The sequence below is a fragment of the Eschscholzia californica genome, unplaced genomic scaffold, assembly GCF_041429995.1.
Source record: "Eschscholzia californica isolate CP2 unplaced genomic scaffold, dmEscCali1.0.p SCAF_1, whole genome shotgun sequence".
Classification (NCBI taxonomy): Eukaryota; Viridiplantae; Streptophyta; class Magnoliopsida; order Ranunculales; family Papaveraceae; genus Eschscholzia; species Eschscholzia californica.
Window position 1 is genome coordinate 73,870,554 of NW_028238198.1, and position 20,502 is coordinate 73,891,055.

Consider the following 20,502-nt stretch of genomic DNA (forward strand, 5'->3'; position numbering starts at 1 on the left):
TTACAAATTTTCCCAATGAACAACCTGTGCAAGTAAACTCCCTATCTATCAGAAACTTCTAGTTCTGAAGAGGATGCCCCTGAGAGTTTTGTACTATTCTACTCATCATGGTAGAGCCTGGGTGTCCTAGTCGATCATGCCAAATCTTATAAGTATTTGGATCATGCAACTTCGGGTTAACAACGACATAGGATTCGACTGTTTTAATCTCAGTAAGATATAACCCAGAAGAAAGAGCTTCAATTCTTTCTAGAACACGCTTCTGGCATGATATACTTGAGGTGATATATAAATATTCTTTATTATCCTCAGACCCAGTTTCGACGTGATACCCATTTCGGCGTATATCTTTGAAGCTCAACAGATTCTTCAGGGATCTGGTCGAGTACAAAGCGTCGTCTATAATTAGTTTAGTACCACGGGGCAATATTATAGTAGCTCTTCCGGAGCCTTCTATAAGGCTTGATGAGCCGGCGATAGTAATCGCATTTGCCTCAAATAATTTTAAGGTCGAGAAATATTTTGTATTTCGAAGTATCGAATTTGTGGTCCCACTGTCTGCTAGACAGATATCTTCACCACCTTTAGATATGTTTCTTCCAGAATCCATACCTTTTATAAAATTAAACAATATAATATTGATAACTATTGTAAAAGAAAGTAAATAATTTACAATACCAAAAATAAACAAATCATAGTTAGATAAGTTAACATATTAGTTAGTAAAATCAAATATATGATTAGATCGATTGATTCCTTCAGGGAGACAATATCTTATACACAATGGTGGATCAAGCTCTTGAGATTCATCTCTCTAGCTTCAGGCTTCAAAGATGTTTGATATAAATCCACAAAGTGTTTTGCCGTACAACAGGTACAGGACAAACAACTAAGCATTCTACAGCTGTGACAAGCTTCTTCCCGAACCTTCAGAGGGTTATTCACCTTATCATTCTTAGGTTCGGTACTACATATTGAGTTTCTCTCTTTTCCCACTTCAGGTGGTAAAAGGCTTGTCTATAATTTATTCCCCATTTATTCGTGTGGGTTACATATTGGTGGTTTCTTCCAGAACCACTTTTCTCATTTGTATTTTTCTTTCCTTCCATGATCATTTCACAATATTGCAGGTGCTTCAGGCATAGCTGCAGACCCAGTAGGTCGAGATTCATGGTTGTGTAACAACAACTGGTTGTTTTCTTCGTTTAAAACGAGACAATTAAGAAAATGAAAATACATGAGAAAACGACGCTCTCGGTATTGAGTCTGCAGGACTATATCCGAGGCGTGAAAAGTGTTTAGTGTTGTCAATCACTTACTCATATGTAACAGTATCTCCTCTTAGACAAATCTATATCTGTAACAGAAGATTAATAGAGGTTAGTTATAATAAAACCAATAATTTAAATGTATACCTTTCACCGGGTAGAGTAACGATTTATATCGTTCGATCTTTCTCCGATGTTAGCGTCAAACAGGCAGAGTAACGGCTAGTATATTCAACTTGGAAGAATGAAAAATAATGACTTCTCAGCTGGCTAGAGACTCGTGCTGATAACGTATTGTAAAATATGTAGAGATGAAAAGAAGAAATAGGATTTATCTATTTCACATTTGATATTACAACCAACTTTAATCTCTCAAAATATAAGACTTTAAATTATTCAACAGAATATGGAAAGATGGAAGGAGAGATATCAACAACCATAGTCTGCATGGGTATATATAGGGAAAGAATAAGAGATGTGAGGAAGTGGGTTGAGGAGGTGGAATAAGTCGGCAATCCCTCCCTAAACCGTTTCACAAAACTGCCTAAAAGTTATCTTCATTCCCAAGTCTTCTAACTTCATCAGCAAGGTAGGATAAATTCACCTCAAGTCCAATTGGAGGTTTAATAGGCCATTCTTATTGGCAGTATGGTAGGCATCATACCCGCTATGGGCAGCCACCACTTAAATAGCTTGGCAACACTAAAGGGAGCCACATGGGCAGCCATATACTTACAACACCATTTGATTATTTGAACTAGTTTAATTGTTTAAAGGTCTTTCATAAAAAAAAAAAAAAAAAAAAATTAAAGGTGTTCTCAATTCCTCTCGTGTCTTCTTACAAAATATGCTTTGAGACTTTAACACTAGGGGCACAACTAAAATTTCCCATGAAGTAAGAACCCTACAGAAATCCACCCCTTAATCTTAGAATGATCACCTTTTCTTTGTTATCACGATAAAACCAACTTCTTTTTTACTTAATCTTTTTGTCCACTCTATTGGCCTCATAGTATAAAGTCCTAGTGTAATAAGATTACAATATAACCTGAGATTAGGGAGATTTTGGAGTATCATATGTTTCCAAAACTGTGATATATCGATATTTTTATGATCTTGAGCCTGTTGGATAACAATATGTCTTACATTTAAACTAAAAAAATATATACTATTCATTCAGCTAATTTTTCCTCCAATGTTACTAAATCAATTTTTTTTTTTTTTTTTGTTGAAGTAGATAGCATTAGATTAAATCAAAACGTTATTACAATACTTATTAACTAGAATACAAGGTACATTCCTCCACACTTTATCTCTCCGATTCTTCCTAGCCCATTTTGCTAATTTGTCTGCATTATGATTCAGCTTTCTCCCCGTATACTGAAAGTTGATCTTCTGGAACTGGTGAATGTAAGACTTGATTTTCTTTATATGCAAGATAGATTGCCATTGAACTGCATGTTTGTCATTACGAAGATGATTTATAAGATTAATGTTATCACTTTCTATGATTATGGAATGGTGATTCATCTCCTTGGCCCATTCAATTCCAAGAAGGATAGCCTTGGCTTCACTTTCTTCACTGTTTCTCGCTCTACTAGATTTGACTTGAGCTCCGATGAAATAAGATTTATCATTATGTGCAATCATGCTAATTCCCATATTAGAAGAAATATCAGTAAAAGAGGCGTCAACGTTAATTTTTATCATATTATTCGGTGGCGGAAGCCATTTTTCATCAGTTGATAAATTTATTTTTCTATCCTTATTACTAAGTTTTTTGTTTGAGTTCGGGTAATTTTCAATCATTTTTATAATGTTATGCAACCCATTTATCTCATGTTGAAAGCAGTGGTCACACCTAACTTTCCATAGCACCCAAAGAACCGTAGATAGATGGATGTTTTCTTTGGTGTAGCAAAGATTCCCATTCTCTTCCCAAGAGAAGATCCAGTCCGATATGGAAGAGATATTCTCCGAGATTATGTCGAAATAGAACCAGATGTTTTTAGCTACTAAATCAGTTGAAAATACAAATAGATAATGAGTTAAGTGATCAAGATCCTTGTATTAAATATTTGATGTGCATGTGAGGAACATTACTTGTTAGGTCCATCCAATATGATAAGAGTGAGTTATACCTAATCAATTAAGCAATATCCATGGGCACATGGGGGACTTGATTGATAGGTCTCATTGTTGTACCTAATATATTTTTGTATCTTATTTTTATATAATATATAAATTTATATAAATAAAACCCTTAATTAAGGCTTAAGGATTCATGATACATACTAAATAAAACCATAATTGTATGTCGATTAAGCAATTTACTCCTAATTCTTCAATCTGCCACAGACGGTTTGAAAGGAGATCAAAACACCTACAGTTAGCTTCTTAAACCTTTACACATTCTTTCTTACATAATTCATGAATTGTCAAACATTTATTTTAACCATCTTAAAAATGAATCATCAACGCTATAAATTCTAGTTTTTTTTTTTATGAGAGGCTATAAATTCTAGTTGACATGCGAAAGGTAACTGAAATTACTAAGAATAACAATTTCATGTGGCCCTTCACGGATGGAAACACACACAAATTGTTTCAACCCAGTCCGCCTTCCATCCATCCATCCTTCCTTCCCCTTTGGTCAATCAATGTTTTCAGCATTATCCTTCTGGTTAATATGCCCATCCTACCAACTAGTAGGTTTCTTTCGTTATTCCTTCAACATCTGGCGGTGAGGTGTGTATCCGACTAATGTAATCGATTGGGATCTGTAGGTCAATTCGGACCCGTAATTTCTTTCTCAATGTTACCATTGAGCTGAGTAAGGAACCTTAGCCTTTTAAGATCGCTAATATAAATTTTTGATAATTTCATCAGTTATATCCGAATACGTAGATGTTAACTGCTTTGATAGGAGAAATAACTCCAATTACTAACAATAAATCCATAATGTTGATTTCTAGTAATTATAACAAAGATTGATTTTGCATAAATTATTGGATTTGCCATTTCAAAAGATAGCAAATAAAAGAGTCTTGGATTTCTCATTCGGGGCGAGTTATTTCATTCCGGTAAGTAAAACCTAGGTAGAAGCCCGGAAACGGCCCGTTTGTGGGATGGGCACAGCTGGATTTATAACACTTGTCCAGGAATCTCGTTCTTGTCTTTAATAGGGAAAGAGAAAGACAAGAAAAAAAAAATAGCGTCCACCACAAGGACGACTCTATTACTACTATCAGCCTCTCAAAATCCACCGTATAAATATCCTTGAGATCTACGTTACGTAACCCTAAGAAAGACAAATAAACACATCTAACGGCTTTAATGAGTTCACTCAAAAATTTTGAATTGCCGCGCTTGAACGTCATTCAAAGTCAAACATTGAAGAGTTTCCGAATCTGTCTCATTCCCGAACCTCAGGTTCGGAATATAACCAAACCAAACCACATCTTTGATTGATTTTTAGTAAGAGTTTCTCGTCCTTCATTTTCACCTTCTTGGCAGATTAGGAAATGAGTTTTCTAGGGTTTTCAATTCGGCAAAAGGAGATATGAATTTATGATCTTCAAATAGATCCGGACGAAAAGAGATTTACAGTGTTAAATAATTTCTATAGAGAGAGAGAGAGAGAGAAGATTAAGAGAGAAATAAGAATCTCGTGGAAGCTTCTTAGGAATACTAATTTGTCGATTTATCTACTTTATTCAGCTTCGATCTGAAACTTGAAGAAAACTAGTACTATTACTCGATTGATTTGAGATCTCAGATTTGGATTTACTCAGTCAACTCGTTCAAAAACAGTTCAGTAAGTGAGGATTTCGATTTAGAATCTCACAGATAAAGAATTTGAAGTTTAGGTTGTTGAGGATTTAGGTATCTGATCGGAGATTTGTGTTTAAGTTGATAGTTTTTTAGGGTTTTACTATTGATTTTCCATGTACAAGAGCAGAAACAGTATGAAATTATGAATGAAGTCTGTTTTTTTGAAGTTTCACAGAGAAATTAGATGAGTTTTGTTCGATTCCGGTTTTAATACGAAACGGTGATCTCGTGAAGAGTTGGTGAAGTCAGAAATTATGGATAAAATTATCTGAAGGAGTTCTTTAATTATTTACCTTTCATGTGTCAATCAATAAAGCTTCACTTTTATCGACGTTTGGACATTAGTCAGACTTTAATTTGAATTTTTCTGCTAAAAGTACCAAAAAAAGATTGTCTTTTCTCCATTGATTTGGATTCATAGTGATCTTTAGAGTTCGATTTGAAGATATTGAAGGCTTAAATGGTTAAAATCCTTTGAAATTTTGGAAGATTATCCATTTTCTGTCTGCAATAAATGCTGAGTTAGAGAGAGAGAGAGAGAGAGAAACGATTTCAACAAGTTGCACTTCATCACAGACTTGCAGTGAGAAAAAGGTTTTTAGAGAGAGAGAGAGAGAGAGTATCAGCAAATTTGACCTAGGGAGTTACTTATTGTAAGTTATTGATGTCGATCTCAGAAGAATCATCTTCGCCGGTGAGAGAATTAGATCCTCTACTGAAGGATCTAACTGAGAAGAAACATAGTTTCCGGCGAAACGTAGTAAATTTGGCCACTGAGCTGAAGGATGTTCGTAGTCGTCTTGCGTCTAAAGAGGAATCATTTGTCCGAGAAACCCTAACAAGACAGGCATGCAATATTGCAATTTTCTTGTTCATGTATTCTCAATTTGTTTATTCTTTTGGAATTTTGGGGTTAATTGATTTTAGGGTTTGTGTAGAAAGCTGAGACGAAGGTAAAGAACATGGAAGAAGAGATAATTGAATTGCACAAGAGCTTGCAGGAAAGGGATGTGGAATTGCAAACTTCAGTTTCCACTGCTCACCAGGTGATGATCGTTAAAGCTAGGTTTGATTTTTATAGTTCCTTTGATTTGGCTTTTTAAAAAGATTGATCTTTTACAATTTTCCTAATTTGTAGTGGGTTGACCCCCTTTCTTTTCCCATCTAGACATGGATCTAGATTTCTAGTATAGGAAATGTTCTTTTGAGTAAACCCCACAAAGCCTTATCATCTCTATAGATTCATTTTCTTTTCTTTTCATGATAAGAATCTCTGTGGAGCCTGGGAGAAGTAGATGTGTCAATTCAGAGTTTTTTTTGCAATTTCCCTTTTTCGGCTGTGTTGTATAGTTTTTTGTTTTTTGTTTTTTGATGAAGGATGTATAGTTTTTTGTTGAAAATGTTTTCTTGTTAATCATTCATGATTATACTATAATAGTTTACTCTGAAAACATGAACCACTAAGGAAAAATGAAAAGTTCATTTATTCTAGCAATCGATCTATTTATGATAGTGTAGGTGGTATGGGTACAGGGTATTTGTTAATTTCTCTAAAATCTAAAATTTTGGTATGGGTACAGGGTATTTGTTAATTTCTCTAAAATCTAAAATTTCCCTTTTGCATTATCTATCGTGTAGTGTTTTAGATATAATCAACAATTTGTAACTATTAATTCGTTGACCTACAACTCAAAACCAATTGACACGGAAGAGGGAGGACTTAAATTTTATATTCTTGGAACACGGGAGTACTCTTCGTCAATGTAAGACTATTCTCCTTACGACGGATGACCCCTCAGTTTTGACATTTTTTTGAGCCTTAGACGTATTCTTTTGGTGGGTCATGTGGAGCACGTGTACCCGTTGTGCCTATATTAGTGCCTATCTCTTATACCGACAAAATGTTGAATTCATTGATGTAAAAAACTATTTCTAAGGACTCCTATTAAATTGATTTGTGAAGGATATTATGCGTGAATTTTCACTGCGGAACCCCTTCCTTGCCATAACCATAAAATAAACACTCTTTTCTTTTAGGGACAAATTTACTTCAGATCCACTTTTGGTATTTCAAAGAATAAGTGGAACAAGTATCTGATAGTAGATTTGTTTTTGGATTTTCTGTTCGAATCCTATTAATGTTTCTATTCAATTCGTCATGGCAAGAGTTGGCTCATACGATAAACTTTGTTCTTGCTTGTTTTATTTATTAGTGGGTCAACCCTGTAAATCGCGAACTCTATTAATAGTAAAAGAGTTAAAGCGATTTGATTTAACCAAATGAGTAATGTCTAACGTATTAAAAGTAAAACACTAAAGAACAAGTTTTCCTCTGTCATGACATTCTCATTTTTGGGAACTGCAGTACCTGAAGGAATTGGATGATCTAAGGTTACATCTTTCAACTGCTCAGGAAGCAGCAGATACAAGTGCTGCTTCAGCGGAATCAGCTCAACTTCAGTGCTTAGCTTTGTTGAATGAGTTAGACGAGAAAAACAATTTGCTAAAAGAGCACGAGGATCATATTCATAGGTTGGAAGAGCAACTGAATAATCTTCAGAAGGACCTTCATGCAAGAGAAGCTTCTCAAAGTCAATTGAAAGATGAAGTTTTAAGAATTGAACAAGAGATTATGCAAGCAGTTACTAGAGCCGGAGCTAGCAAGGAATGCGAGCTTAGGAAACTTCTAGAGGAGGTTTCTCCTAGGAACATTGAAAAGCTTAATAAACATTTAACTTCCAAGGACGAAGAGATAGCCAAACTAAGAGATGAAGTGCGGATCATGTCTGCCCATTGGAAACTGAAAACTAAAGAACTGGAATCACAGGTATGCCGATGTTCATGTTAGTTGAATTATAGTTCGCTCAGGAGTTATTCATGACTCTGCTTGGCCTCAAGACTAGCCGAGTTTGGAGAACTCGGAGACATTTTCTTTCTCTGTTATTTTATTTCTTCAATATTATGTATCAAAATCTGAATGGTAGTAAAAAAACATAGTTTTTGGTTTTCATGTAAAAAATTAATACAATTATGTAGATACGAAAATGTAATCAAATCTAAAGCCGCCAAGCCCGAGTCCCCGAGCCCAATCACTTAAGTTAGTTACTGCAAAGATTGTACCATTTTACTTCTAACTTTGAAATTTGTATTTGTTCATGAGACAGTTGGAGAAACATCGGAGAACTGAGCAAGAGCTTAAGAAGAAGGTGCTGAAATTGGAATTCTGTCTCCAGGAAGCTCGGGCCCAGACACGGAAGCTACAAAGGGTAATTCAAAGTATTCTAACTTCTTTGTCTTATTCCAACTTCCGTAAATCTACTTCCTTTAACTAGAGATTATGCCTGCCTGTATTGTTGCATAAATGTGGATTGAGTTTTTGGTGAGATCACTGCCTTAGTGAAATGGCTTCATTTTCCAATGATAACAAATGTCATCCAATCCTTAAAGAACATACTGGAGGAATGAGTTGCTATGAAATTGTTGCCCTCTTTCTTTTGGGTGCTTTTCGGCTTGCTTATGTCTGTCATCATTTAGCAATGATCTTGAATCTTTTTTGGCAGTTCATTTTCGTCGCATCATTTTTTTTTGATGTTTCAATGGGCAGATGGCGGAAAAACGAGACAAAGCTTTGAAAGAACTAAGAGATGAGTTATCCGCAAAGCAAGGAGTAAATGGCAGTTTTGACAAACATAACTTCTGGGAGAGTTCTGGCTTCAAGTTCGTAGCTTCAATGTCTATGTTGATCCTGGTGGTATTTGCAAAGCGTTAAAATTTTATTCCGTCAAATCAGGTTTAAAGACAATTAAAGACCTGAAACTTATCCAAGAGTAGAGTTAGAATAGGTTTAGCTAAGAAACTTCAGCTTATTGTATAAAGTAGTAGTACGTTAGCTATATATTTATGTATCAAAACATAAGCTAGAACCTGTTTATGTTGTTTTAGCTTTTAACAGGAACTGCTGGTTCCTAAATTTGATCGGTACACTCTGTTTCTGTTATTAATATCAATATCAAAATTTGAAACAGAACTCTGTAATGCTTTGATCAGTTACTGTGTGTTTATATTCAGTGCAGCTAGTGGACCTTGCAGCTGAGTTAGGGCCACTGCTACCTTTTCTGGATTGTTTTATTGGCAGGTTAGAGATACACTGCCCTAATTCTAATTTGTTTTGCCTAGTGGGGTAGGTGATAGGCCTTGATCATTTTTTACTCAACTGGGTGGGGGATCAGGTGAGCCAATAGGGTGAACCCTGTAGCTCTGTACCCTACCGGTGGTCGAGGGGAAATTTCTGGCGATAGACTGAATGGGCCAATGACAACCCTATTCTGGGAGCCTGTGGTGGTGGAATCGCAAGCTCCACATCGCCAGGCAGTGTCTAGTGCTCCTGAATAAAGTTTGGGCATGAAAACCTCATCAAGTCAGGTACAAGCTGCATTACAAAAATTACCATTGACCTAAATATCAATTTTGCATATAATTTCAAAATACTAAAGAGAGTACAAGGTTGCTTAAAAGCAAGTTTAAATCTACTAGGAAGATTACAGTGTTAGAGATCATTGCTACATTGAATGGGTAACCATTAATGTACACTAGAAAAATCTTAAGCAAGCCATCTAGTCGGATAGTATCGATAACTGATTTGCACGACCTTGACTGCAACAAGGTAACTGATTCATTGATGAACATTGATGAAAATCTTCATCCAATGGAGCTCTCATCCAACAGTTGAACTGTTGAAGTGTCAACAGTGAGTGGTACCATCCCATTCCATTTACTTGAAAGTTGTCATGTGCTAGACGTAGCTATATACACTACAATTTATAGATCGAAGCATTTGTTAAAGCTCTCTCTTCTCCATAACAGAAAATTAGAACGCTGAAGCCCGAATGCCTAGAGATCTGATCCAGTTCGACTGACCCATAGTGTGTCTTAGAAGTAAGAACTACGACTTCAAAAGTTCATCATGAGTATGGTAGTGGCGGCTGTTGTTGCCAGTACGAAGGAGCCAAGTAGTGGCTGTGAACCAACTGCAATGGATACTGTTGTGCTGCTACTCCCAGGAGGAGGTTGAGTCCCGTAAACGCCTGGTATTGGTGATGTAGGGTAACTCGAATTTAGCACCATCGGAGATAAACCATTGCTGCAAATTCAAAAATTTAGTTAATATCTATCTCTACCCAATATGAAATCTAGCAACCACACACCCAAACACACACATATGTGTGTTTGTGTATTCGATCATAGCAGCTAGGTCGTCACTTTACCTTGCTCCTCCTATAGTTGTTGGTGGTATTGTTACTGGTGGTATCGTTATTGGTGGCATTGTTGTTGGTGGCGTAGTTGAAGTTGGTATTGTTGTCGACGGTGTTGGCGTCGTAGTCGATGGTGTTTGAATTGTAGAAGATGACGACGAGGGATAAACACAAGAGCCGGCACCTGAGCAAAATTCAAGATAACTCGGTATTAAGATTTAATCCAGAATATATATATACAAGTCACTGTATGAATCAAGAAAGAAAGTTTCCCATGGCTTAAAGAAGTACTAAAATTTAGTGCAAGTAAAAGATTAAAAATCATACTTGGGTTGTTGTTTACAAGCATAGCAGATCCTCCAAAGTTACAGCTTGTCGGTGTTGGATTCTTCTGATAATAACTGTTAAACGCGTATGAGGCATGGTTTTGAAGTGTATTTGGATTATAGCAGCTTCCTGTCGACTGAATCGCCGAGCAATCACCAACACCACAAGCATAATCCAAAGCAGCCTGAAGTGAACTCTCCACGACTCCTGTTTTTGCAACACACCATGTCTGTCCTCCCACTCCGGCAGGTGGATTATTCATCGTAGGAGTAGTAACTGGATTTGTAATCGGATTGTTGACTGGAGGTGTGAATGGAAAACCAGTTACGGGATTCATCGTGGGTGGTGTCATCGGAACTGATACTGGAGTTGTAACAGGAAATCCAGGCACAAGTGGATTTTCAGGATTTGTAGAAGGAACTGTAATGGGCGGGGTGACTACTGGGTTTATATTAGGAACTGTAACAGGAACTGCAGCAGGATTCGTCGGCATTACTGTGACAGGGATTGTCGAAGGAACTGTCACAATCGTTGGTGTAGGGTTCATAATAGGCAGAGTAACAGGTGTTAACGGATCGAAATTATCAAGAAGATCTCTTCGGGTTTCCAAAATTAGTTTCTTGTTGTCCTTGTGAAGGAGTTCTCTACGAGAAGAACGAAAGATCTTTTGTTCTTCTCTGCTTAAAACCATACCCAAATCTCTTCTCTTTTCTTTATGCAATTTTTCTAGAACTGAAAGTGAGAATCCTACTGAAACCCGAACTTGATTCTCAAGATTCATACTTTTTAGGGCTGAATGGATTGATTTCAAAGTGGGTATGAGCAGAAGTAATTGTTTTTCTGCAACTGAGTTACTACTGCTAGTACCAACTATGATATTTCTGATGTTAATGCTAAGGTGGGTTTTAAGCCATGAAATAGCTAAACCTTTTGATGGTGATATCCCCAGATTCTGAAATTCTTCAATGTTTAAGTACAGATCAACAGGTAATCTAGTGTTTGATGAAGTATCTAAATTCTTATAATTTGAAACAAAAACCCTAATCTGAGAAGGTAAAACCTTGTTTTTCCTCAAGAGAGATATTGGTGGTATAGGTGATGAAGATTTACTGCTTCTCCTTGCATCAAATGAGAAACCCACCAAAGCTCCTGAAAAAGATGAAACATTTAGTAAGATTCAAGACTACCCACTAGATAAATAAAGCTCAAAAGGGTTTATGAACACTAGTAGAACTTTAAGAAATGATGAAATTAGAACTTTAGGATCCAAAGTTGATGTTCTTCATCTGATCAAACCCAGATTCTTAGGGCCCAGGAGATAAAAAATGGTCTACCAACAAGGGTTAAACTGCAGAATCTTTGATTTTGAACAAGAAATTCTCCTAATTTTGAAGCTCTTTTACTATGGGTATTAAACTTTAAAACCAAATCAAAGATTAAATCACATAGCTAAACAGAAAATGAGGGTTTCAAGTGCATATTTGAATTTGAAAAGAACAGGATCAAGTAATTGTGTAAGGTTCTTTGACTTACCAGAAGAGCATACTGTGAGACAAGTAAGGATGAAGAAGAATTTAACAACTCCATTATTAGCCATTAAAATGAGCAAGTTTTTTCAAGGTTTGAGGATACCCAAACTGGATTTAGTGTGATTTTTTCAAGAAAAACAGTTTTAAAGAACATTTTAGAGACCAAATAGAGTGGAGTAAATAGACAGAATGGAAGAGAGGAGCATCTAAGAAAAAGTTGCAGAAAGAAAAAGTACTAAAAAAAGTAGAAGTTGGTTTTATTGGGATCACAAAGAAAAGATGATTATTTTGAGATGAAGGGTTGGATTTTGTTAGTGTTCTTGCTTTCTAGAAAATCTTAATAGTTAAAGAATCAAATGATACATTCTCTCACTACTTGATCCACTTTTTTTGGTTTCTCTTTCTTCTTCTTTTTTTAAGTTGAAGATATAAAGCAGTAGGGACATGGGCAAAGATTCAGAGGCAAAGCACACAGGGACAATGAAATGACAATACTATCAAGGAAGAATGTTTATTCAATTTACCCTTACTATTCTTTTTCTTATTTAGATGGGTTAAAATTTAGATTATTTTTCGATTTGTGTCTTTTATATTATTAATATATATATATATATATATGAGACACTCGGAAACATGTTTATGCTAACATTCTTCACGAAAAACTGTCTCATAACCTTGGATTCTTGAAAAAAAAACATATAAGTCGATTATTTTGCTTTTCAGATTTTTTTGAGAGATGCTTTAGATAAAAACATGGCAAATGGTATATTGTGTATTATTTATCTCATTTTTTTTTTTGTTGAACTAGGTATTATTTATCTCATTTGTTATATGATAAGAATGAAGTCTGAATGTTACTTTTCTTATGACGAGAGAAATCATGATAACCTTAATATTGGATATCGTATTTTCAAAAGTGTATAATTTTTTTATTCGCATATGCACGTAATTTTCGCTTAAGAGGACCAAACTCTACTTTTAATATGATTATCTGATATGCAACTTGCCTAGTTGAGGTAACAAAGTTCATACAATTCTACTAGCTAAAAAGCCTTGAATGAGGAAATGGTTCTTGTTTTTTTGTTAATTACTCCTCTTTTTACGCTTGGAGATTGAAAAGGATATACTAATCTAAACTTTGATCTTTCTAAAGTATCTATCATGTTGAAAATATGCATTTCCCTCCATCCAAATGAATCAAAAGTGCCCTTGTCTGACTAGACATCCCAGCCAAACCAATAGATATTACCCCAAAAGATGGTCAGCCATGTGATAAGGTTGAAGGGGTTCAAAAACTTTGAGTAAAGAAGAACTTATCTCTCTCTCCTCTCTCTCTAGATGGCTATTAAGGATATGGGTTTGATGTTTGAATCACCTTTACAACCTTTCTCATTGTCTTTCTGATATCACCTTTTAGTATAAAAATCATACTTTCAATCTTCCTCAACAATCCCACCTTTAACTTTCAGTAGCTATGGGTTTCTTACTTATCTTCAATCACCACCATTAGATTAGCCTAAATGGTCCTTACAAAAATCCAATTTTTGGCACAAGATGGATCATGGAGTTTTACGTAAACGAAATACTGAAAGACTTCGGTCGAGTGGTAACATGTGTCGTTTGTGTTTCTCCACCGAAAGACCACGGTCCGAATCTTACTCTTTCTAGAAGAAAAATACTGCAAGACTTGCAACAAATTCCGTAAAAACATAATCGTATTAGGATTACAGTTCAACTGTTTGTTACTCATTCTATCTCAATAAGTTATTCCAGTGATTCAACATGCTTAGAAAGAAATGGTAGATTTACAAGGGTAGTAGCTACAAGCTAGGAGCTATCAACAATATTAATAACTTCAGTTAGTCTACTTACTTTTTTCCTGCCTTTATCTTTTCAACTAGTAATCACATGGTATGATCGATCAATAACTCGCTGAAAAAAGGATCCGCTAAAGCTTCTTTGGCAGAAGGGCATGTGCTTAGGCGTCTCCCCAATGAACGTAGATTTCTCACATCTTTAGGTGTTCGTTTCTGACACACACACGATCAATCAGTAAAGAAAAAGGAACTTTTACGTTCTTAGATCATTTTGTGATAATGTAAATGGATAGATAACTAAAGACTTGTTGAATTGACATAGAGAAGTAACAAAGAACCGAGAAAAGAAGAAGAAATTATAGTTATGACGTCAACTCACAAATGATTTCTTCATCAGCAAAATATCAACCAAATACTGCAACCATAACACATTTGTCTTGGGGAAACTGTTCAATTGAACATATAAAAGTTCAAAGCCAATACAACATAATGTTGATTAAAAGTTCAATTAATAAGAATGGATGTGGAAGAACTTTCGATAAAAGTTGTTACCATAATCTACTTAAAATGAGAATATAATATCTTAAGTGTATTACAGTAAAAACTGGATTGCGGTGATCACATTTCATTAGATCTCCATCTTGTTCTACTGTTTCTTCGATAAGAAACCAAAATGCAGGAAAAGGAAGTACTATCTCATAAATTCCTTGTAAGTCTATTTGAATAACCCATTGTTCCCACCTAGAGATCTCAATGTTGGGTATATTTGGCAAGAATGAGAATTAGGATGTATAAACTTAGTACAAAATTGTAAATGAACAAGTCAAAATGATACTTATTCAATCAAAACAAGTACAAAAGGGTAAATGTTCTATATGTTATGTGATAACCTTGGATTTTACAAGTTTCAATAGTTATCGTGGAATCATGACGCCTAGTCAGTATTTGGGTGTGTGCTTTTCCGCTTATCCCCTTGAGCAGAAAAGTCTGGCCTCACTAGCATAGAAGATAAACAGGTCGGCTCCACGAAGTTACAAGTTTTGATTTGTGGTTAAATGGTCTTATCAGTCACATTCTAGCATCCAGAAAGATCAAAGACGCAAACTTTAGATTAAAACACTTACCTTCCTTCCCAGCAGTCTTCTGTCACTTCCTTCATCTTCCGATATGTTTCTGACTGCCAGGAAATTAAGAAGGTTAGTTAAATGAAGATCAGAGGATTTGAGAGTTCTATATTTCTTCAGAAAATTTATTTCGCATACCTGTTTATCCCCTTTACGAACCTCAAACAATTCCAAATCAGTTGATAAGTCCAGAAAATGAATCGCATCCCCTACACAAGAAATAAAGCAATGTGTGAGTGTTATATATAGTTTATCCAGCAAACATGGGGATCAATAGATTTACCAGTATTGATGCGGGAAAGCGTGAAATCTATTATTGATACAGTTAATCCAAAGGTCCTAGCCACCGTTGGCCTTCCATCGAGGATGAATTTTGTAGTTTCTGCTCCCGTACGGGTTAACAGGATATTGCCCCTGTGGACATAAATCTGGATCAGCTAAGTATTATGTCGATGACTTACAAGTCAGTAGATATATAAGTAGATAGTTTTTTAGTTAAACCAGTGCAGATCTCGGTGTTCAAATTCGTAAGTAGCTTCTGCCACAGCTAAGGCAGCTGTCACCTGCAGGTTCAGGAAATAATAAAATATATATCAGTAATAGTGAGCTGACATGGATTGATAGAAATAGAAAAATCGAGGAGCCTACCTGAACCAATAAGCTCTGTGCTTCATCAAAATCTAAAAGCACAAAATTTTCAAGATCTTTACCTCCGTGTGCTAGGACAAACACAACATAACACTAAAAACCATTTAATTAGATTTACAAGTAAAAATTTTGACACACTCCAATCTTAAAACCACAACAGATATTATGATCTAACATCGAGCCTGTAGGGCAGAAATCATATTTTCAACTTCCCTCACAGTCACATATATAAGCAGTTGATAGGACAAACCTGTTCATTTGGAAATTCTTTTGGATGGTCATTTTCAGAGTTAAATTTTGCATCCCAATCTTCCCATGCTTTGATCAGGGAATCATCATAAGAACCTTGGCAAACACGTACACTGCAGACGAAAACATGAAATGAAGTTACTCCCCACTAATAAAATTAATATTAAATGTTTTCGTTATCCGAGGGGGTAATATTCAGAGAAGTATGTAGGTCACATACTCTAATGTTTCTATAAAGGTTGTGCATGAATGACGAGCTTCAAATTCTTGACCTCTTAAACGATTCAGAGTCCAAGAAAGTAGGACCTCGTCAAGCAATTCCGCTGATTTCTGCAGAAAAGAAATGCGTTATGGAAACATTCAGCATCGCTCGGTGAATTGATAATACTCTAAGAAGATTGATCTTTTAAAAAATTTCCACGGGACGTTAAGGATTTGATGATGTAAAAGAAGATCTTAGTGTGATACCAGATCACATGTAAGGGACACCTGCTTCTATTTATCTTTACTGCTAGAATCATAACTTTCCTAAACCAAAGTAACCATATGGGTAACCACGTTAATATCAATGCACTTAGTTGTCAAGGAATTCCCTAGAGAAAGAACATAACTACCGGAGTACCTTTTGAACTTCCCCATTCACTAATAAATCTCCATCTATTGGGACTATTTTGCAGACAGCTTCACCAGCCATGAAGGCTTCTCCAAATGTTCCTTCACCAATCTTCACTATACTGCCAGGGTCACTGTTTTCAAGATAGTTCAAAATTACCATAAGATCAAGTATGCAAAGACCCAATTCTGTAGTAGTTTATGTAAGAAGCTCATTGAGATTAAGACTACACAAAGCACTTTCAGATGATTTTAAGAGAAGCAAGTTTCGAAAGCAATGAAAAGATGCAGTTAACCAGGTGACAGTCAATCTCCCAGAATATCAGATGATTTAAACATGACGTTTTTGTATGAAGAGAACAGACCTATACTTGGAAAACAAGTCCAATAGCGTGGACGGAGCTGATTGATTGCAAACTCTTAATAGTGACATGAATGGATCCTTGTCTTCAGTATGTAAGGACAACCTTTCCTTCAAAGAGAGCCTTTTAATTGATTTGCTTATCTCTTCACAACCGTCGTCAGATATATATGCAGCTTCCATATCACTCTTCTCTGGACATGTATGATTTTCATCCGAATCATTATTCTTAACACTTTTCTGCACACGAGGCAAATCTAGAGAGAGGTGTCTAGCTGTCCTTTCAGGGGTTTTGTCATTTGAAGTAACAGAAGCATCACGGTTTATATCCTCCATAGGCACCACCGGAGTCTCCAATATATTCGATAGTGAGCTAGAAGGCCCACAGCTATAATTTAGCTTCTTCGAGATTAACCATTTACCCAATCTTGAATTAAAATGTGGTAAAGTGAACTGGTCATTTTCAACTCCCGTAGCCCATGTCCCAAAGTTCTTAGGCGAAGGGCTTTCTTCTATCAACTCAAACGAGTCGACCTCATCGAAGTACGCCTTCTCCTTCTCATAGGTTGGAGGTTTCACATTCTTTTTCTGTGGAACCCACAAAGCAAACAATTACGAACATATTCCATTACATTAGTTTAGATTCAAAAACCATAAATTCAAATGAAGTAAACATATTGAATCAAAAATCATACACTAGGAGGGAGGGGACGTTTAGGTCGGTTTCTAGCTTGATTTTGTATTTTTTGAGGCTGATAATCTACTCCTGCTGAAACCACAATGCTGGTTCTTCCTCTATAACAAAACAAAGTTTATATTAACAATCACTAGCTCTAAAAGCTCAACCTGTGAGTGAAAATGGATGATTCTTTCAAAAGGGGAGCTATTTTTTTAATAGTTAGGGTCAAACCTGATAGAAAGTGAACGATTCAAACTGTTCCTCTTAGCTGCCAAACTAAATCGATTATGTCTGTTGGGAATCCTTCTGAAAGAACAAAAAGATTGAAACTTTAATCAATCAAAACGAAAATTGATAACAAAAGAACCCTAATCGGATATATAATTGGAAAATTTTTGAAGTTTATATCCTTACATTTGTTCATTTGTGATGTTGGTACTTCTACTTGGTTCTCTTCTCTTGTAAATTACAGCAATTTCTGACTGTTTTCTTTGTTCTTCGTTAGAAACTGAGATTTCAGACCAGAAATCGAAGACGCCATCGTTACCTAAATAGCAAGTTTAAATTAAAAAAGGGTTATGAAGAACAATAAACAGTGAAGAGAAATTAGGGTTTTTTCACTTACTTCTTTTAGAACCCATATACCAGAAAAGAACGGTGAAGAAAATGAAACAACCTGTGCGCAGAGAGAGAAGAGTACGAAGAGAAAGTTAGAGAGAGAAAGAGAAACAAATCTATTTGGGCGGGAAAGTTAAAACGTGGGTGCTTACAGCCAGAACAGGGTCACTATAACTATAGAGGCACCAAAGGTGTTTCTTTAAAAACCTCTTACATCAAACTTTTTAATATTGACTACAATGGTCGTCACAAAACATTGATACATCAATAGGATGGCAACAGCGGTAGCCCAGTTGGTAAGTGCATCTACTCCCTAATACGAAAGTCTCAGGTTCGATTCTATAGAAGTGCAATCCAAGAATATTGAACTTGAGTATAGATAAAGCTCAATGAAACTAATGGCCTAAAGTCCGACGAAATAAGTGGCGTAAAGCCAAAATATATTACTTTATTTTTCATAGGATCGAACTTGGGACCTCTGCATTGCGGAATAGATTCAATTACCAACTGGGTTACTAGTTGTTGACGATCATCTCACAGTTAAGCTCATGTACTTCCACCTTGAAATTAGGGTATCGTTACAAAGTTAAATTTTAAATGTTCTACTTACTGTAAAAGATTCGTTTTTTTTTACATAGATTAAAAGAGTCGTTACACGACATTAATACATCATGAAGAGATAATACAAAGATTCATCAAAATCTATGAATTGAATAAACTTTATGACGACATGATTCAAGATATCTTAAGCACTTAAAGAACATATATCCGCCCTTAAGGATCATCCTAAAGGACTTAAAATATATCTAATATATTCTTACTTTATTTATACTTAAATTCAGGGCCGACCCGTATAATTATGAGGCCCAAAGCCAAGTTGAAATTAGGGGCCCTTTTAGGTACGAATGGGAAAGTTAAAATAAAATTATTTATCTTGCCTAAGGTTGGATTCAAACCTCTGACCATCTTCACCTAAAGAAAGTCCCCAACCACTGAGTCGTACCGTAATATTTGCCAAAAATCTAGATATACTTTTATCTATTGAAAACGGATTAGTCTATGAAACTCCACTAAGAGGCCCTTCAAGTATGTCAGGGCCCAAAGCAGCCGCTTTGGTTGCTTTGGGCCCGGGCCGCCCCTGCTTAAATTCAGCGAATTCTGGATTTTCACTTCCATGAGATCGAACTTAAGATCTCCGGAAAGAGTGTCCAACCACTAGACCAACAGAAGGTGGACTATAGAAGATTCTCTAATTTAACTTTTTTTTTTTTTTTTGTTGAAGGGTAATACATTAATATAAAGAGAGTTTACAACCAACTACGAAGAAAATTAAAATTACAGTATATAAAGTAGTAAAACAAAATAACAGAATTAAAGAAGTGCACAAAATATCTTCGATTTGTCGAACTGTCTTCATTCTGTAGCTTGCTAAGCTGGCAGCTCTTCTTTAGTATGATATGATATTTGTTCTTGAGCTTCCGTCTGAATGATTTAAAGATGAAACTTTTTCCTAGCTTCCTGAAACACTTGAGATGGATTAAGCATACATCTAAAATTTCTTGAAGAAATAGAGATGTTTGCAAGATGGAATCAAACAATGATTCCTGAGTATCCCGCCAGTATTCTCCAAACAAAGAGACCATATCTATTCGAATTCTACAAAGTAGAAACCTGTCAGATACCTGGAAATTGGGATCGCCGTCATAGCCCGAGTATAAATACCCCGCTACTTCGACAAATGCACGCAATAAAATTGCGATTAAGGGTGGAAGTGAACATGTTACAGAGCTTGGCTTAAGAGTTAAATCTATCTGAAAATCAACGACAAAAGTTATTGACAAAACGTGAGCTGGAAGATAAGCGATATAAGCTGCATGACTTAAATGGAGAATGATATTCAAAATGTGGTGTCGACCGGGGTCGAAAGGAAAGTTGAGATGTATTCTATTTGTCATTCGGCTGATCCAGAGGCCAAAGTGGCCAGCAACTGTTCGATTAGTGATTCTAGAGTGATTACTGTTAATGATTGATGAAACTAACTTGGAAACCCGATCAAAACGATCGCAAGTAGATTGACTATGTGCTAACATATTGTAACGAAGGTTAGTATTGTGAACTAAATATGCATAAAGGTTTAGCATGACCGGAGGACCGACTGAAATGAAATCAGATAGAAGACAAGTG

General features: G+C 35.8%; 4 protein-coding genes across 5 annotated transcripts; 1 reads left to right on the forward strand and 3 right to left on the reverse strand.

Annotated features, from left to right (window-relative positions):
- Positions 1–2,516: 2,516 nt before the first annotated feature.
- Positions 2,517–3,077, reverse strand: LOC147569042 (uncharacterized). The gene has a single exon (XM_086661655.1). It carries the CDS (start codon positions 3,075–3,077, stop codon positions 2,517–2,519), a length of 561 nt encoding a protein of 186 aa, XP_086517781.1.
- Positions 3,078–4,340: 1,263 nt separating this feature from the next.
- LOC147569043 (nuclear envelope-associated protein 2-like) lies at positions 4,341–9,126 on the forward strand. Of its 2 annotated transcripts, none has more exons than XM_086655489.1 (5): positions 4,341–5,949; positions 6,041–6,148; positions 7,468–7,929; positions 8,267–8,368; positions 8,707–9,126. In XM_086655489.1, the coding sequence occupies exons 1-5, from the start codon at positions 5,767–5,769 to the stop codon at positions 8,869–8,871; spliced, it is 1,020 nt and encodes a 339-aa protein (XP_086511615.1). In that variant the 5' UTR covers positions 4,341–5,766; the 3' UTR covers positions 8,872–9,126. The 2 variants fall into 2 exon arrangements, with proteins under 2 accessions (XP_086511615.1, XP_086511616.1); XM_086655490.1 differs by having other exon boundaries at positions 4,795–5,949; positions 6,041–6,636; positions 6,683–7,929.
- Positions 9,127–9,551: 425 nt separating this feature from the next.
- LOC147569044 (uncharacterized) lies at positions 9,552–12,643 on the reverse strand. The gene is made up of 4 exons (XM_086655488.1): positions 12,215–12,643; positions 10,682–11,830; positions 10,367–10,538; positions 9,552–10,242 (listed from the first exon to the last, which is right to left on the reverse strand). The coding sequence occupies exons 1-4, from the start codon at positions 12,276–12,278 to the stop codon at positions 10,053–10,055; spliced, it is 1,575 nt and encodes a 524-aa protein (XP_086511614.1). The 5' UTR covers positions 12,279–12,643; the 3' UTR covers positions 9,552–10,052.
- A 1,264-nt stretch (positions 12,644–13,907) lies between these two features.
- Positions 13,908–18,538, reverse strand: HASPIN (Protein kinase superfamily protein). Its single transcript, XM_086655491.1, has 15 exons — positions 18,326–18,538; positions 18,115–18,247; positions 17,932–18,006; positions 17,717–17,816; positions 17,026–17,609; positions 16,671–16,794; positions 16,269–16,378; positions 16,050–16,161; positions 15,800–15,892; positions 15,653–15,714; positions 15,435–15,565; positions 15,290–15,360; positions 15,152–15,204; positions 14,407–14,473; positions 13,908–14,240 (listed from the first exon to the last, which is right to left on the reverse strand). Exons 1-15 carry the CDS (start codon positions 18,339–18,341, stop codon positions 14,115–14,117), a joined length of 1,857 nt encoding a protein of 618 aa, XP_086511617.1. The 5' UTR covers positions 18,342–18,538; the 3' UTR covers positions 13,908–14,114.
- Positions 18,539–20,502: the final 1,964 nt, after the last annotated feature.